This window comes from Natrix helvetica (assembly GCF_964273705.1).
Source record: "Natrix helvetica genome assembly, chromosome: 2".
In the NCBI taxonomy this organism is placed as follows: domain Eukaryota; kingdom Metazoa; phylum Chordata; class Lepidosauria; order Squamata; family Natricidae; genus Natrix; species Natrix helvetica.
Genome location: NC_138552.1, coordinates 238,921,948 through 238,940,312, shown reverse-complemented (window position 1 = coordinate 238,940,312; position 18,365 = coordinate 238,921,948). Strand labels below are relative to the sequence as shown.

General features: G+C 39.9%; 1 protein-coding gene across 2 annotated transcripts; it reads right to left on the bottom strand.

Moving 5' to 3' along the window:
- Nucleotides 1–5,910: 5,910 nt before the first annotated feature.
- SDE2 (SDE2 telomere maintenance homolog) lies at nt 5,911–17,266 on the bottom strand. 2 transcript variants are annotated; one of them, XM_081940282.1, is made up of 8 exons: nt 17,058–17,266; nt 16,254–16,569; nt 15,589–15,706; nt 14,691–14,802; nt 9,509–9,678; nt 8,889–8,997; nt 7,273–7,624; nt 5,911–6,715 (listed from the first exon to the last, which is right to left on the bottom strand). In XM_081940282.1, exons 1-8 carry the CDS (start codon nt 17,087–17,089, stop codon nt 6,500–6,502), a joined length of 1,425 nt encoding a protein of 474 aa, XP_081796408.1. In that variant the 5' UTR covers nt 17,090–17,266; the 3' UTR covers nt 5,911–6,499. The 2 variants fall into 2 exon arrangements, with proteins under 2 accessions (XP_081796408.1, XP_081796409.1); XM_081940283.1 differs by lacking the exon at nt 17,058–17,266 and adding an exon at nt 16,660–16,807 and having other exon boundaries at nt 16,254–16,372.
- Nucleotides 17,267–18,365: the final 1,099 nt, after the last annotated feature.

Below are 18,365 nucleotides of genomic sequence, written 5' to 3'. Positions count from 1 at the left end.
GCTTCTAACATAACAATATGTTGGATACGGTATTTAATATACAGGATTACCCAGAGGGACATCAATTTGGCATGGGTCCAAGTGATTTCTTCTGTGAAGAACCAAGCAATATGCTCACAAAGCTAGCAGATATCTTCAAATGTAATTAAGAAGAAAAGAAAACCAATCCCTTATTTTCCTACCTAATCACTTGCATGTAGGCAAAATAATAGCACCCACAAAAAGTTTGATCAGATTCATCCCCATTTCATTACCCCAAACTACACAGTATCATAAGATCATAAGGGTTCTGATTTCAAACATGCAGTACTTGGAAGCCACTGTAACCAGCCTTGGTATTATACATCTCAGCCAGAGTAGTGATAGAGTGGAAAGTCAAATTCAAGAAAACATTCTTCTGACCCCCTGAAGTCAATTGGAAACCTTAACTTGTGGGGAGTAGAGTCTGATGGTGACTCCACTCTTGTAGAGGAAAGCATGCTGCAGCAATCAACGTTCACTAAGTAATCTGTCTAGGGCAGTGGTTCTCAACCTGTGGGTTGCGACCCCTTTGGGGGGGTCAAACGACCCTTTCCTAGGTGTCGCCTAAGACCATCTGAAAACACATATTTTTGAAAAAAATGGAAAACATAAAATAATTTTATGGTTGGGGGGGTCACCATAACATGAGGAACTGTATTAAAGGGTCGCGGCATTAGAAAGGTTGAGACCCACTGGTCTAGGGCAATGCTGCCCCATACAAAAACCACTTTTCTCTGGAATTATGGTAACACCAGATCAAAAGTCTGATCAAAAGTTGTTTCAAGTATTCCATGGCAGCCACAAGATCCTTAATCACACCATCAAGTAGCCTTCAGCTGATTAGGAACAGAGGTAGCACAGTGGTTAGAATGCAGTACTGCAGGCTACTTCTGTTAACTGCCGGCTGCCTGTAATTTGGCAGTTCAATCTCACCAGGCTTAAGGTTGACAGCCTTCTATCCTTCCGAGGTCAGTAAAATGAGGACCCAGATTGTTGGGGTCAATATGCTGACTCTGTAAACCGCTTAGAGAGGTCTGTAAAGCACTGTGAAGTGGTATATAAGTCTAAGTGCTCATTACTATTATTATTAAAGATAAGAAATTCTGAGGATTCCACCACATCTGAGTCCATCAACCTAGGTAGGAAATCAACCATGAGGTGGCCAATATAACAAATAAACAGAATGTTCTTCCTTCACCTAACAGTTCAAAAAAAGGATGTGGTCTCAAAACTGTAAAGGCAAAGAGTGGGAACCCGAAAAGGTGGAATCCTTGTGAATCCTTGCATGGCAGGACACTTGTTCCCACTGTATGGTGCTTACATGGAGCATCCAATCCAGCAATCCCTCCTACATTCTTGCTGTGTTTCTAAGGGCCTTACTTCTTTTTGAGTAGGTCTGATATTTAAATGTCTAGCAGCTGAATTGGCACATCAATCTTAAAAAACACTCAAAAGAGATTATAATAAGTAAACACAGTTAAAATTAGCAATTAAAATACTACTACAGTTACTAGATATTTCAATGTCTAGCTATAACTTTCCTAATAGCTGTTAAGTGAACAGAAAGTGTAGGAGGAAGATAAATCCTCTTAACCTTCAGATCTTGTTAGACTGAAATGTTGAATTTCATGTCTCACATTGTGTAAATTATGTGCGTAGTTTTTAGGGCATCTATTTGTTTGCTTTTTAATGACTCATATTTAACCTGATAAAAATGAGATTTATAAGTTGTCAGACTTGTAAATATTTTCCTTTTATTTGACATTATTTTTCTGCTTTAAATATTTTTCTTAGCCTCTAAGCTTCCCTGTGGAATATGAAAGTACAAACGTGCAGCAAATACATAAATAGGTCTTACCCTGCAATGGTTTTATACTTATACAACTTAGTTCTATAAGTAAAGGGAGAAAGATATTCATCAGGCAGCTCAAATGTTTAGTTCTGGGTAAATAATAGTAGGATGATTTTTGAATTTATTTAGTTATTTTATTTGATTGACTGGCAAGTAAATCACATAATACTCTGGGATTCTTGGCAGTTAATAAATACTTAATGTAAAATGTTCATGGTAACTGTAAATAAGAAATCCGTAACCAATAACATCTCAAAACAAAGTCAAAATCCAAGTCAACAACAGGATTAAAACCTACACACCCACACATACACACACCTTCAGAAGAGCTCCATCAGCATATTCTGATATGAGCCCACCATAGGAACCAACCTGATCTCAACAGGGTACCTGTTCCAAAAAGCCAGGTCCTGTCACAGAATAGTGGCAAATTCCTTTGGCTCTGAAAATAAAGTACGATCAAGCCGTTGTCAGCCAAATATCAGCTCATTGCTTCAGAAGGTGCTGAGTGCCCTCTAATGGCAGAAAATTGCTATCATATTTAAAAGTCAGATCTAAGTTCTGTGTACAGTACTAGGATGCAGGTGAAAATAAAAAAGTTTCAGCTCAATCATTGGTACTTGAGTTAATATTTGTTTTTAACAAAAAAAAACCAGATTTTCATAATCAAACTAATAAATTTATAGATTCATAACCCCACTAAAGAAAAACAAGGTCAGATTGAGTGGGAATATGGTAACCTTTTCAATGATATTGGAATGACTTTCATATGGCAGGTAATTTTTTTCAAAAAAAAAAACAGAGTTTGATCTAATGCGGTTAAAGCATAGGAGGGTAGATCCTGACAGAACATTGAAAAAACTGCAATTGTTACAATAATTTTATAGAGCCGCAGTGGCGCAGTGGTTAGAGTGCAGTACTGCAGGCTACTTCTGCTGACCACTGTCTGCCAGCAGTTTGGCAGATTGAATCTTACCAGGCTCAAGGTTGACTCAGCCTTCCATCTTTCCGAGGTTGGTAAAATGAGGACCCAGATTGTTGGGGGAAATATGCTGACTCTGTAAATCGCTTAGAGAGGGTTGTAAAAGCATTGTGAAGCGGTATATGTCTAAGTGCGATTGCCAAGTGCTAAAGGAGCTAAATACTGGGGGAGATTAGAATGGTCTTTTTCTTGCCAGACAATCCATAGTTGGGTGTGTTTAGATCACAATTTCTTCCATCAATACTTGACTACTATAGTGAGTCACCACAGTCACTCTATTTCTTCTGTTTTTCATGCAGTGATTCCTAAGCGTCTTTATGTCTTTATTCCTCAGAGTCTTAATGACTATCATTATGTTGTACCTTATGATTCGTGATGAATGTATCTTTTCATGTACACTGAGAGCATATGCACCAAAGACAAATTCCTTGTGTGTTCAGTCACACTTGGTTAATAAAGAATTCTATTCTATTCTATTCATTTGCAGTTTTTATTCCTTTCAGCTACTTTGCCTTGTACCTTCCCTTTCTTTATCCTTCAACAATTAAGGTAGTTCTCAATCTACAATTGGGACCAGAACTTCTGTTAAGTGATGCAATTGAGTTGCGTTCAATTATACAATCATTTTGTCATGGTCGTTAAGTGAATTCAGCTTTTCTCATTGACTTTGCTTATTAGAAATGCCCTGGGAAAGTCTCAAATGACAATATATGACCCTAGGACACTGGAACTGTTGTAAATGTTTGTCACTTCCCAAGTGCCTGAATTTTGATCATGTGACTGGAGGGATGCTGTGATGGTTGTGTAAGGACCAGTCATGTTATTTTTTCAAGTGCTGTCATAACATTGAATGGCTATTAAATGAATTGTTGTAGGTCAAGGACTATCTGTAGATTCTAACAAACTGTTTCTCCAGAAGAAAAGGGTAGTTTGCTTTTGAGCTACTCTCACACTATGACCCTCTCTCTCCTTTTCTGGACTTTTCCAAAGGCATATTCTCATTTACTTTAAATTGCTCCTGTCCTATACTGATATCTTTACACCAACGTAAGAACTTGTGTAGATTGGGACAGTATGCAAGAGCTTGCAAGATCTGAACAGCAGGCAACCACATCCTTGAATTTGGCAATTCTCCTACTGCTGGGAACTTCCACTTTCCATTCCAGGAAATAAATTGCCAATCTCTTTTTCCTGTCAGTGGATTTTTCTGGACATACAAGTCTGTACTGAATTTATGTATACAAAGTCAAAGTATCAAAATGCACACATAGCTGGGAACAAGCTGATAAAAAAATATTTCCCAGTGTTTCTAATTTTTAGATCGCCCTTTATCGCAAATATTCTATCCCAGTGCCTGAAAGCTGTATGGGTTTGGATGGGGAGGAATCGTTTCGGACTCAATCTTACCAAGCCTGAGTGGCTGTGGGTGTTTGAAATTTTCAGATAAGGAGATATTCCATCTTTCCATCTAGGATTGGCTTGCACTTCCCTCTTCAAGTGTGTGTATGTATGTATGTCTGTCTTCAAAAGCAGGTGTTAGTTGTGGCAAGGAAGTACAATTCCATCTGGTATGTCAGTTGACATTTCCAAAATTTGGGAGCCTTTAGATAGTTGCTCATATCCTAGACACCTCACAGCTTGACTACTGCAATGTTTTCTACATGGGGCTGCGTTTGAAGACCACCCAGTAGTTTCAACTGATCCAGAATACACCAGCACTAACTGTATGATCATGGTTTGTAGTTTATTTATTAAACTTATATTCTGCCCTTCTCATCTAGAGGTATGCCATGTACCATTTCTGCTTCACAAGCTGCCTTGATTGCCAATTTGCTTTTAGATGCAATTCAAGGTGCTGATTATTACCTATAAAGCATTACTTATATGGCATAAGGCTCTTACTTGAAGGTCCACCTGTCTCCCACATCACTCTAGTCACCTTAATCCTGCTTGGTTGGTGCACTCTTGTTTCCTTAAATTAAACATCATCATCTATCGGAACCCTGGAAGCATACCTTCTCTGTAGCAGCACCTGCTGTCTGGAATGAGGTTTCTTCCTCTCCTACCACCCAAGATCTGGATGGCCCCCAGTTCTGTTCTGGTTTAGAAGAGCCATGAAGATCTGGCTCTTCACCTTGTCCTTTGATGAGGGAGAGGGAAGGATGTCACATCCAGCTCCCAGTCTTTATAAATTGCCACAGCTAGACTATTCCAGTGCCAAACCATTGTTTGGAGACTGCTAACAGTATTTTGGTTAATTCACATTTTTAGCAGGTCTCTGAGGAAATCAGTTTTGTCCAAAGAAAGCAGCATTTCATGTTTCTTTTATAAAGCAACAGTGGCTATCTGCCTCTTTTAAGCATTGCTGGTTTCTTCTTGGGAAATTTATCTACATGTGGGCTTCTTCTGAATGCAGTTTTCCAGCTACTAGCTTTAGAAACATATATTGTTTGCACAGCCAATTCTCAAGACATACAGAAACTTAATTGTACACATTTATCACTGTTGATTAGAAGCAAACATAAAACAGAATTCTATACATACATACATACATACATACATACATACATACATACATACATACATACACACACACACACACACACACATGCATACCTACACGGAGCATCCCCCACCCAAGCCCTGCTATACTGCCTCACTATTGTGAGGTGGAGGAGTTCCTGAGAGGATTGAGAGAAAAATGTTGAGAGTATATGCCAAAAATATGTTCCCAACAGGATCACCCAAGGCATAAAGATCATCTTTATAAAGATCATAAAGATAGTGAGTGCATTGAAGGGGGATATCTTGGATATCCCTAGTTTTAATTCAAGACCTTAATCACATTGTTTTGGTTTTTTAGATATGGTACCAGCTTTTATTGAATAGATAATAGAAGAGAGATAAGATTGTTTATGTAGTTTATCCTAATACAATGCACATTTATATGACTGTGAGCAAATCAACCCTTGGATAATTCAAAAAGTAAGTGCCCTGTCTTTGTTATGAGCAAACTAAGATTTTAATTAACATTTGACAAAAAGAGAACTTAATATATAATTCCAATTTAGTTTATTAAAAGAACTATCCAGTTTTGGCTGTTTAAAAAGACCTGAACAATGTTTGCTTCCAAAGTCTGAGTGTTATTACTACAGAAGCTGCCTGATGGGCAATTGCCCAACTGATAGCAATAACTCTTTCTTGTTCATCTGAATTTTTGTAGCAGTTACAAAGTTAACCATTGATTGGAATACATTCAACAGTATCCATGTTTGATTCCGATTATCTGTATTAGAATATTGAATTTAATTTTTATCAAACACAATCACAATTTATTAATTTTTAAGCTTTGCAAAAATGTTATCCATAAAATATTGACTTTTTCGATAAATGTATACTTTTGTTTGTCACTTAAACATGAATATAAAATATACTAGTCTTTTACTGAACAATAACAAATTTAAAAAACATAGATGTCCACCAACAAGTACTTTTAACATTATCACAAAAAATATTGTTAAAGGCATTAAGGAGTATACAAATTTACATTGTATTTGGCTTTTGAAAGATAACATTATATAAAGCAGCAGAATTAAAAGAACGTTGTAAAACCTGGAGTATAAAAACAAACCATTCCACCATGTTTATTTTTTCTTCCCTTTGGAAGGCTTAGCAAACAAAGCAGGATCAATTTGATCTCTGGCCAAACCTCTCACTGAAAAAAGTCGTTCTGCTCTTTCCTGTAAAGTACCTCCACATTTCAGTCCCAAAGCCAATAGTTCAAACTTTAGTTTGTCTAGTCCTATGGCTTCCAGTTCCGCAACAGAATTGAATTCCATCAGATTGACGCTTGCAGTATCCTAAGAATCAAAAACACGCAACATTTTAAATATATATCTCAGAAGAAGAAAGTGATCTTTTGAATGTTAACTTAACTTAAATGTTCAGTGATTCTGCAATGTCCACTTCTGCAACAAGATGGCTTTGGGGGCTTGTATCTTTTAAAAGTTTGTGAATTAGAATATTCCTGCATATGGGGCTAAACTGCAAATATAATTCAGTTAATTCTTATACTGATAAATTAGTCAATTTATGTCTCTATTTTAGAGACTAGGGCAAAAAACGTCCAGTGAGGAATGTAAATGCTCAGCGGCTACAAAATATTGTCTAACTGTTAAAGAAAATGAGAAGATGGGGGGATGAAGAGGAAATGGGGTTGTTTAAATTTTGAACCGCATTTCTTGCACTTTGATTTGGCCTTAATGCTATTTCTGTCTTTGATGCAATATTGTAAAGTGACATGGATAATGAATTGCCAGAATGGAATAAAGTTTTCAAAATGCACTATTTATAAAGATATCTAATGGATTCAGGAAGAAAAAGAATTATATATTTAATCAAAAACAACCATACTTACTGCATGTTGAAGCTGACTTGCCGCTTTTTCACTACATGAGGCATTTGTATGCTTTTCTTCTTTCAGAATCTGTGTTGTTTTATGTTTCTCATTGGCTTCGATTTTACTGAAAGTTGGATCTTCTAGTAGATCTTTTTTAGCATTCTTTGTTTGATCTTCTGACTTCTCATCAGAGCCTGAACTGCAATTTACAGACTCCTCTGAATTCCCGGGAAACTCATTTAAATTTTCATTCACACTGATATGGCTGCCAGATGATGTGGAGCATCTTCCTGACGTCCCAAGAGATTCATCTTCTTCATCGCTATTAGTCTCTGAACTGTTAGGATCGTCTAACCCTTCTATACCTAACCTGTCACATTTAAATGAATTTTAAAACATGGATATAATTTCTCTCTATTAAACAAAATCTGTGATATAAAAGAACAAATCTGCCTCATAATTATGGAAGAGGCAGACATTCCAAATACCAAAAATCCATTTAAGTACAATAGTGGTAAACTTTTAAATTATACAGAATTTTAAAATATTTTTGAAACAGTCAGGATAAAGCATTCTGCCTGGCAAAAGAATGCCAAAAGACTTTTCAATAGTTTCAATATTGATTTGAGAATTCCAATACTGAAAATGAGGGTATCAGTTATTTTTTAACACAACTTAGCTTCTAGTTTCATTGCAATACATTACATCAACAGAATAATTCAATGTACTAAACAGCTTTAGAATAATTACTGCCTCAATTCCAATTCTCGCTGTTTGAGGAAGTTGCATAACATTCTCAGAGACTCCTCCCATCCTGCTTACAATCTTTTTAGACTGTTGCCTTTTGACAGAAGATACAGAACAATTAAAACTAGGACCATACATCTTCTGAATAGCTTTTATCCCAGAACTATAATTGCACTCAACAATGAACTAAAGGGTCACCATCAGTAAGCTATTGGACAGCACTACTTGGTCTGTTGGGTGGATGTTTGTGTGGCTTTGGGGGCGGGAATTTTTTTTGGTGGGTGGGGGTGTGTTTGTAGATTGTTATGTGTGTTGGGTCTGGTCTCTGGGTGTTATGTGAATTTCGTTATATGTGTAAACTGTGTATATATGTACAATGACAATAAAGTAAAGTAGTAAAGTAAAGTAATAGCATATGCTACAGTGGTAGGATTCAACCGGTTTAACAACCAGGTTCGCTAAGCGCACTTTGCGCATGCGTGTATCTAATGTGTGCTTTGCGCACACAGCATTCAAAAATTGGCCATTTTAAGCTTTAAAACTTGCCTTCTATGTCAGCCCTGGTGAGTAAAACAGCTAACACCCGGCAATCCGCTGTGCCGTGTAAATCAGCTGAGCTAAAAAACGGAAATATAGGCCAGGAAACAGCAGAGGTGGGTGGGCGGGGCCAACTACTAACTGGAACTACCAGTTTGTTAGAACTGGTGTGAACCAGTAGAATATCATCACTGATATGCTAGCAAGCAGAGAAAGCAAGAAAATCTCATTCCACAAGTAGATTACCATTTAAAAATTTTAAGACGAGAGCCACCAACTTTAAAGGAAGCAACTCTTTTATTCTTCCCATTTTTATCACATGGTTATACTTCTTAAAACTCGGTGCTTACCATAAACACCTTTTCTTCTCTGATGGTGGTCCGGTTCCAGAATCAGTGGTCCCTTTTCGACTCTCACTGCTTTCTGGGGAAACCACTGTGCTGGAAGAAGCTTGCATACCTAAAAATAGTAAAAGCAATCAGACTTCAGCATGTTAAACGAAATACAAACATTAAATCATTAAAAGCAGGAATTTAAGGAAATGATGAACTTTTAATTTTTTGCTTCATTCCTCAAATGAAGCTTATCTGTCACTTCTATTTGCTTAATTTATTAATCATCTACACAGCTGACTGCATAATGCAAACATGATTGAGGGATGGGGAGTGGGTTTTCCATTATATTATTCAGGGAACCTGAATTTTCTAACAACTACTTTTTCAGTTAAAATCCAGTATCTATGAAGAATATCAGACTGGCCAAATTGCTTTAATATGGAAGCAGATGATACTGAAACAAGCAAGTAATCAAAGGCAAAGAAAACAAGAGGTCAGAGCCTGAAAACAAAAGGAGAAAAATACAGAAGATATTCAATGTCTATGGTTATCTTATTCACATTTAATTAAAGCATCTAAGGGTCCAACAATCCAAAAGTGCAATGCAGGACAGTCTAAAATTACTTCAGCACTACCTTTCAGGACAGAATCTTCAAGTCTCTCTGACATTTCATGGCACTGCTGCTGGTAATCTGGGTTAGTAAAAAAATGTTTCGGTTCCACCAATTTGCGCTTCAGTCTTTCTAAACGCCTTTGTTCCTTATCTGCTTCTCGTTCTGCTTGTTGTTTCACCCATTCGGCCATCCTGTAAGAAAGAAGCATCCATATTAAACGGGGTCTATTTCAATGGGTGAATTCAACTATGAAGTCTAAAACAAAGAACCCAAACAGTAAAGCACAATGAGTGAGATCATCTATCTTTGGAAAGTCCTTGCTGCTGAAGCTCGACAAGTGACAATATGAATCCAATTTGGTGCCAGATTATTTATGAATGCATTGAAAAGAAATATGCAGGTTTCTTTTGCTCTGCACATTAATTCGTTTTAATTCATTTCACTGTTATTTTTAATTTGATTTATTACAATTATTTTATTTTATAGCATTATCCTATTTAACTACACAAGTATGTATGTGGCATACGTAAATCCTATGCCTCATATATATGGTAATATTTTCAGAAAAAGACAGGTTAAAGATTTTTGAAGAATGATTATTGCAAAAACAAAAATAACATATACTGTTCAATGTACACACAGAGAAACTTTTCTCTAAATGGCCATGAAGAGTCAACACCATCTTCATGACACAACAACCAGAGATAATTGTAAAAAAAATCATAGAAAGCAAGGAACAGCAAAGCCTAAAATAAACAAGAATATATAGAAAAAATGATAAATATAATGCTGCTAGTTGAAAACAAGAACTGATATGAAAATTCATGTATCTAAGACATGACATGGATTTTAAAGTTATACATATATAGTAAAAACAGCAAGTAAATGAATGTATATACTTTAGTAATAGGGAAAATCAGGTGAATAATTTTTAATACATGCAAATACTTTTTAATACTTTTAATACATGCAAATACAAATAGAAAGGATTGCATATGGTATGTAAGCAATGTATGTCATTAAAAGTAAAAATGACAATATGTAAGAGTATGCTTCTGCTCATTTTGTTATGTAGAAGAGAAACTTGAGTATGTTAGGAGACATAAAATGGGTTGAATGTAGCAAGAATGATGCGGTAAGATAGGATCATAACAGAATAGCTGCTGAATAAATGCGGATTGAATACAAAAGTGAATCAGCAGTACAGAAGTACTTTAAATTGCTTTGGTCATAAGAGACAGAACAAATGAGAACTGAAAAGAAAATAAGAATATGAAGGAAAAGTGAAAAGTGAAAGGGTTGAAGAAAAGGGAAAATCGTGAAAAGGAAAAAGCTGTGATTACATTAAGCTGAGATTCTCAAAAAGAAATCCAATGTCAGTGGTTAAAAGAACAAAATGTAATTCATGAAGCACTGTATTGTATCAATATGTTGAAAGCAATTATAGTCTGCAAGAACAGGGAGTTATGAAGCTGATTACAATAGCAGAGTTGGAAGGGACCTTGGAGGTCTTCTAGTCCAATCCCCTGCCTAGGCAGAAAACCCTATACTGTTTCAGACAAATGGCTATCCAACATCTTCTTAAAGACTTCCAGTGTTTGGGCATTCACAACTTCTGGAGGCAAGCTGTTCCACTGATTAATTGTTCTAGTTCTCAGGAAATTTCTCCTCAGTTCTAAGTTGCTTCTCTCCTTGATTAGTTTCCACCCATTGCTTCTTGTTCTACCCTCAGGTGCCTTGGAAAATAGTTTGACTCCCTCTTCTTTGTGGCAACCCCTGAGATATTGGAACACTGCTATCATGTCTCCCCTAGTCCTTTTCATTAAACTAGACATACCCAGTTCCTGCAACCATTCTTCATGTTTTAGCCTCCAGTCCCCTAATCAACTTTGTTGCTCTTCTTCTCCGCCCTCTTTCTAGAGTCTCCACATTTTTCTACATCGTGGCGACCAAAACTGAATGCAGTATTCCAAGTGTGGCCTTACCAAGGCATTATAAACTGGTATTAACACTTCATGTGATCTTGATTCTATCCCTCTGTTTATGTAGCCTAGAACTGGTTTGGCTTTTTTGGTAGCTGCTGCACACTGCTGGCTCATATTTAAATGGTTGTCCACCAGGATTCCAAGATCCCTCTCACAGTTACTACTATTGAGCAAGGTACCACCTATACCAGCGATGGCGAACCTTTTTTGGCTCGCGTGCCACAAGTGGGGGGAGCGCGGGGGGGTCGTGTGCAGGCGTGCCACACCCATAATGCAACGCGCCCCCAGTGCGCATGCGCGCACAACGCGCCCATTTTTGCATGATTTTTTCGCCTTCCCCAGGCTCCAGAGGCTTTATAGGAGCCTGGGGAGGGCGAAAAGAGCCCCCCCCCGCCCACCCCCGGAGGCTTCAGGGAACGTCTGGAGGCTTCCCTGAAGCCTTCGGAACACTTAAAACATCCCCGCCACCCCCGGAGGCTTCAGGGAACGTCCGGAGGCTTCCCTGAAGCCTTCGGAACACTTAAAACCTCCCCGCCACCCCCGGAGGCTTCAGGGAACGTCCGGAGGCTTCCCTGAAGCCTTCGGAACACTTAAAACCTCCCCGCCACCCTCGGAGGCTTCAGGGAACGTCCGGAGGCTTCCCTGAAGCCTTCGGAACACTTAAAACCAACCTCCGAGCAACCCAGACTTCCGGGTTGCTCGGATGGTCGTTTTAAGCGCTCTGAAGGCTTCAGGGAAGCCTCGGGACGGTCCCTGAACAGGCACGAGACGTGCATCTCCATCGCCCGGGCCCGGATCGCCTCCACCGCGCGGCGCCTCAGGCTCGGCGTCCTTGCGCCCGGCCTTCACATCGCTGCCGCCACCGCCGCCACCACCGCTAGGACGGGCTCGGCCGAAGGGAAGTCTGTCAGGCTTCAGCCGCGCCGCCCTCCTCCTCCTCCTCTAGCCGCACCATCGCAAGGATTAAGGCGAAAGGGGGCGGGGGCGGGGAAAGCGAAGGGGGCTTTGCATGATTTTTTCGCCTTCCCCAGGCTCCAGAGGCTTTATAGGAGCCTGGGGAGGGCGAAAAGAGCCTCCCCCGCCCCCCCCCGGAGGCTTCACGGAACGCTCGAACGCGGCGCCGGGGCCCGGCTGGCAGCGAACGAGTCGGAGCCTGCCGACTGGAGGAAGAGGGTGAGAGGTGGGTCCTGTGAACAGCGGCAGCAGCGGCGACAATAGTCGCAACTCGGCTGCCTGCCGCCTTTCCCCTCCTTTGTCTCCCAGCCAGGGCGGCCCGCCGGCAAGTTACGACTATTGTCGCCGCTGCTGCCCCCGTTCACAGGACCCGCCTCTCACCCTCTTCCTCCAGTCGGCAGGCTCCGACTCGTTCGCTGCCTGCCGGGCCCCGGCGCCGCGCTCGAGCCGGTGGGGGAAAGGAGGAGGAGAAGGAGGACAACAAAGCCCCCTTCGCTTTCCCCGCCCCCTTTCGCCTTAATCCTTGCGATGGCGCTAGAGGAGGAGGAGGAGGAGGCGAGGGCGGCGCGGCTGAAGCCTGACGGACTTCCCTTCGGCCGAGCCCGTCCTAGCGGCGGTGGCGGCGGCAGCGATGTGAAGGCCGGGCGCAAGGACGCGCCTCGCGTGCCCTGACAAGTGGCTCCGCATGCCACTTGTGGCACGCGTGCCATAGGTTCGCCATCACGGACCTATACTGTACCTGTGCATTTCATTTTTCTTGCCTAAATGTAGAACCTTACTTTTTTCACCATTGAATTTCATTTTGTTGGATAGTGCCCAATGTTCAAGTGTGTCAAGATCCTTCTGTATCTTAAGCCTGTCTTCTGGAGTGTTGGCTATTCCTGCCAGCTTGATGAGTTCCCCATTTATTCCCTCATCCAAATCATTGATGAAGATGTTGAAGAGTATTGGGCCTAAAACAGAGCCTTGGGGTACTCCACTGCATACTTTCCTCCATGTAGATGCAGTTTCATTAAGGACTACACGTTGAGTGTGGTTGGTCAGCCAGTTACGAATCCATCTGGTGGTGATGCTGTCTAACCCACATTCTTTTACTTTATCTAGTAGTAGGTTATGGTCTACCTTATCAAATGCCTTACTGAAGTCCAAGTAAACTATATCGACGGCATTCCTCTGGTCCACTAATTTTGTCACTTTGTCAAAGAATGAAATAAGATTAGTCTGGCATGATCTATTTTTGACAAACCCATGTTGGCTTTTGGCTATTATTTTGTTTACTTCTAGGTGTTCGCTAATTCGTTGCTTATCTTTTCCAGAATCTTTCCTGGTATTGAGGTCCGGCTGATAGGTCTATAGTTTCCTGGATCTATTTTTTTCCCTTTTTTGAAGATGGGAACATCAGCTCTTTTCCAGTCTTCTGGCAGTTCCCCAATGCTCCAGGACCTCTGAAAGATATAGTTCAGTGGTTCTGAGATTTCGTCTGCCAGTTCCTACAGAACCCTGGGGTGTAATCCGTCCGGTCCTGGTGATTTGAACTCATCTAGGGTAGACAGGTGCTCACTTACCATTTTCTTCCCTATTTCAATGTGTGTTCCTAATCTGATTTTTGTGGTGCTGTTTTTGATAGGTTGGACTGTTTTATCCCGTTGTGTAAAGACAGATGCAAAACATGAGTTAAATAGTTCTGCTTTCTCCCTGTTGCTTGTCACCTTCTTGCCACTTTCTCCCAGCAATGGACCAATTGTTTCCTTAATTTTTCCTGGTTTTTAACATGTTGGAAGAAGCTTTTTTTGTTATTTTTTACTTTTGTGGCAAGCCTTTCTTCATTGTGAGCCTTAGCTTTTCTTACTTCATCTTTACAGGCTCGGGCTATTTGCTGATATTCTGCCTTAGTTATGTCTTCCTCTTTCCACTTTTTATACTTATCTTTTTGGTCTTTCAATTTGTCAGAGAGTTCTTTATGCAGCCATGCTGGTTTCTTTTGGGAGCTGTTATTTTTCTTCTTCGTTGGTACTGTGATTAGTTAATAATATTGGTGCAAATGAGTTTTATCTCATTTACATTTACATCTCTTATCTCAGTGCTTTAATTTCTTTGATTCAATGTATTTTACTCCATTTCTGATATCTGCATAATGTTGCTAACTCCAACAAACAATAGCATGATAGGAATCTATGGATGGATACATTATAAAATATTTTTGATAAATCTATGCAATAATAACAGCAAAATACATGTGTTTTCTACTTAGTTAAATGTCTCACGCTTTTTCATGGTTAACATCTCGAAGTCTCCTTCCACTGAGATCTCTGCACGCCTCTCGGTTTGTTGTCTTCTCAATTTGAGCACCAAGAGCTCGGAGCATAGATCCAAAACCTGAGAAGTAATTAAAATAGGTCAGTAACAGGAATCTAAGTGTAAGAAACATTGACTCTCCAAGAATCACAACATGATGCAACACAAAAATAAATCCTTTTATATGTTGTTAGTCTGTTTTACCCAGATTCAGAAATCCTTCATTAGACAAAATCAAAGATACAAATGAAAGGTAAACTTTTAACCCCATTCCAGAACTCCACTTCTGATAATTCCAAATGTTTCAGAATTGTGCACTAATTACTTGAAAATTATTGACCATGGGAAGTTATAATGGCAAGCTAGGCTAGCCAGTACAGGATTGTCATCTTGTTTTCTTATTGTTACATTATCTCAAACTACACATATTTTTTGCTAAGATCTTTAGCATAAAAAATATAGGCAATATATTTTCCCTTCCCCTTTTTATTTAACTTATTTCTTTTTCCCAGAACTGCACTTATGCATTGTATCTTCTACTCTTTATGTATTGTACAATATATCCTATATTGGCAATTCTGGATTGTTTCCAATTCTGTAGCCATTAATTGGGGATCCACAATCTGAATCCACTACTATATTTTTCAGGACTGAGTGTATTATAATTAAAAGAAACAAATTCAATCTCAATCATGAAACTTGGATAATTTGGAATCAGTCACTATCTTTCATCCAAGCCAATTTCACATAATTATTGATGTGGAAACATTGGAATTGTTTTATCTGTCATCTATAAGAAAGGCGAGATAGTTATCTAACAAATAAACACACTATATTGTTTAGTATGCAAAACAGCAGTGAACCAACCTCCTTTTCCACCACATAATCTTGGTTCCACGTTGTAAAGAGCTCCATCTTGTAGTATACCTTCAGAATTAATACATCGACCATTACACTTTACATAAAAGTGATCTTGAGGAAGCCCCTAAAAACAATTATTTTTTAAAAGGAAAAGAGAATTATACTTAGATCAGAATATTTATTTCAAGATTTACTTAATCTATAGGAAACAGCAACTGCATTAATTTTAAACTGGTTATTTAAATAGCACATTGGCAAATCACTAAACAGTAGAATAAAGATGATGGTAAAAAAAACCTAGTTCTTTACCTACGTTGGACCCCGTGAACAATACATCTGTACACAAAGCCATGCTTCACAAATCACAAAAAGATGGGCAAAAAACCCACTCGAAAACGTCTCAGGTATACAATCCATAAAAAGCAGTGTCCCATCAACAATGATCACTATGGCCACGGATCTAGAATATTCATTTTCTAAGCAAATATATAAATACTTGGCTCCGGGAAAGGTGATTTATGCATCAGCTTCACCTGCGAAGGAGAAAGCAAAACTCCCCCTCCCAAATTGTTTATTCTAAAGACGTCAATTATAAGAAACCGGACACACACGTCTTGTATAGTGGGGAGCCCACGCCACCCACTTCTTTCATTTGAACACTCATTATTTACCTGCGCTTGGCACCAGGAACGGAGAAAATCCCCAACCGACCACCCTTCAGCCGGCAACGTCACACATTGCAGCTCCGAAGACAACGGATTCCTCACTAACACCACCATTTTCTGACTTCCTATAACGACACAAGCAAACTCCTTGCTTTTCGGCAAGACGCAAGAAAGGAAAAACCCGGTGACGTCGACGAAGTAAACAGGAAGTCGGGCATTAGAAATTTTGCCAACAGAAGCGTTCCTTTCCAGGTTCTCAAGCCACGTGACAGAGAGCGTTGGGGATGCGCGCGCATGCGCAGGGACTTTCTGTGGACCCTGCCTGAAGGAGAGTAATAAAGATTGTGGGAGTGGGGAATGCTGACAGCGGGGCGGGGGAGAGTTAATGGCGCTGCTAGGCGTCTGGAGCTACCGTTTTTCTTGCTCCGCCGTTCCGCTTCAAGTTACTGCCCTTCTGGGATCAGAACAGGATATTATCCGCCTGGTTTTTCTTGGCAGATTCGGTTCATCAACCTTCTCTGTTTATATTCTCGTTTCCCCTTCCTTTGCTCTACAACGCAGGGAAATTTCTTGGCATTGCTTTACGAGCCAGAAGGCGGGAAAATCCCTCGGTGTTGTTATCGTCATTGACGTTTTGCTTCTTAAAAGTGACCAAACAGCCTGAATTGAAAATGAAACCCAGTGTACCAACATTTGTAATTCCCCCCCACCCCTGGTTTCAGGCGCGGAAAATTAGGGCACTTGTGATATTTATAAACCTGCAATGGAGCGCTCTGTTCCTCCCTCCCCACCGCCCTTGCGCCCACATACTTCATTGTGTGGTGTTGGTTTGCAAACGCCATGTTTTCTGCCCATGTCAGCTTGGGAGCAGCCTCTTCTCGGTCTCTTCAGGCGGTAGCACAGCGAATGAGGCGGCTCGTGTCACTCTGCCAGTTGCAACGGCGACAAGACGAATGATTATTCGTTTCGGAGGCCATGCATATGGTCTGCTGACTCGAAGTTGTCGGCGTGTGTTAACTAACCCCCTTTCCTGGAGGCAGTTTAAACGCCAAAGCACGAAGAAGTAACTGAATGGGGGAAAGTGTACAACTCGAATTACACAGCGGCTCTCGCCAAGATGAGCCTCCTTCATCCCGTCATTTTTCCTGGTTGCAAATCCAGAGCATGTAAAGCCCGGCCATTCGTGTTTTAAAACAATGAAGCAGGGCACAGGACGGTGGAACAATATGCAGATAAAAGATTAACTTTCTAATGACTACTTTTGGTGAGGTGTGGCTGGGTGCTCTGTCTGCAGTTAAAAGTTGATCTTAAAATAATGAAGACTTGTTATGTTGCTGAGTACTGTGTAGGAAGAAACAATAATGCACTTTTTCAAAACAGCCAGTCTAATTGTCAAATGTTATAGGAAAGAGTCAAGTTGTAATGCTGAAAACATTTTGGAATTAATCCTTCCAAATCTAATCAAGAGTAAGCACTAAACATGTCATATAAAATAAATGCTATGAGTGCATACAATGAAAATCTCAACCTGCTATTAATCCCTCCAAATCTAATCACGTAGCCCTGTACTTATGACTAAAATTGGAACCAGAATTTCAGTTGCTAAGTAAGGAATTTAAGTAAGTTACACCTGATTTTAAGATTTTTTTTACGACAGTTGTTAAGTGAATCATTGCAGTTATTAAATAAATCAGATTGTTTAGCATGTTGAGCTTCTCCCATTGATTGTGCTTGTTCAAGGCCAACTGAGAAATCATAAATGGTGATCACCTAACTCCAGGATTCTGCAACCATTGTAAATGCATGCTAGTTGCCAAGTGCCCAAATTTTGATCTTATGTCTAAGTGGAAGCTGCAAAGACCATGTGTAAAAGGAGTAGTTGTCACTTTTTCCAGTATCATAATAAGTTCCAGCAGTCGCTAAAAAGTTAAGTTTGATATAAATAAATGATTGTAAGTTGAGAAGTACTTATACATCTCAGGAATATTGTCTATTATCTATTTGAGGTGTTTAATAAAAGGTCTGGGGCTGGTTCTTCAGTCTGTCTAGGGCAAAACAGGACTGTCAAACGGCCCATGGGCCAGATGCGTCATGTGCTGGCCTGGCAATGCCCATGAC

Bases quoted from the DNA above. Each gene is read 5' to 3' on its own strand.
- SDE2 (XM_081940282.1), bottom strand. From the start codon at position 17,089: ATGGCGTTTGCAAACCAACACCACACAATGAA. The intron at 16,570-17,057 runs GTATGTGGGCGC...ACTCTCCTTCAG, and splicing joins AACCAACACCACACAATGAA to GCAGGGTCCACAGAAAGTCC. The intron at 9,679-14,690 runs GTGAGACATTTA...TCTTTCTTACAG, and splicing joins GATGTTAACCATGAAAAAGC to GATGGCCGAATGGGTGAAAC.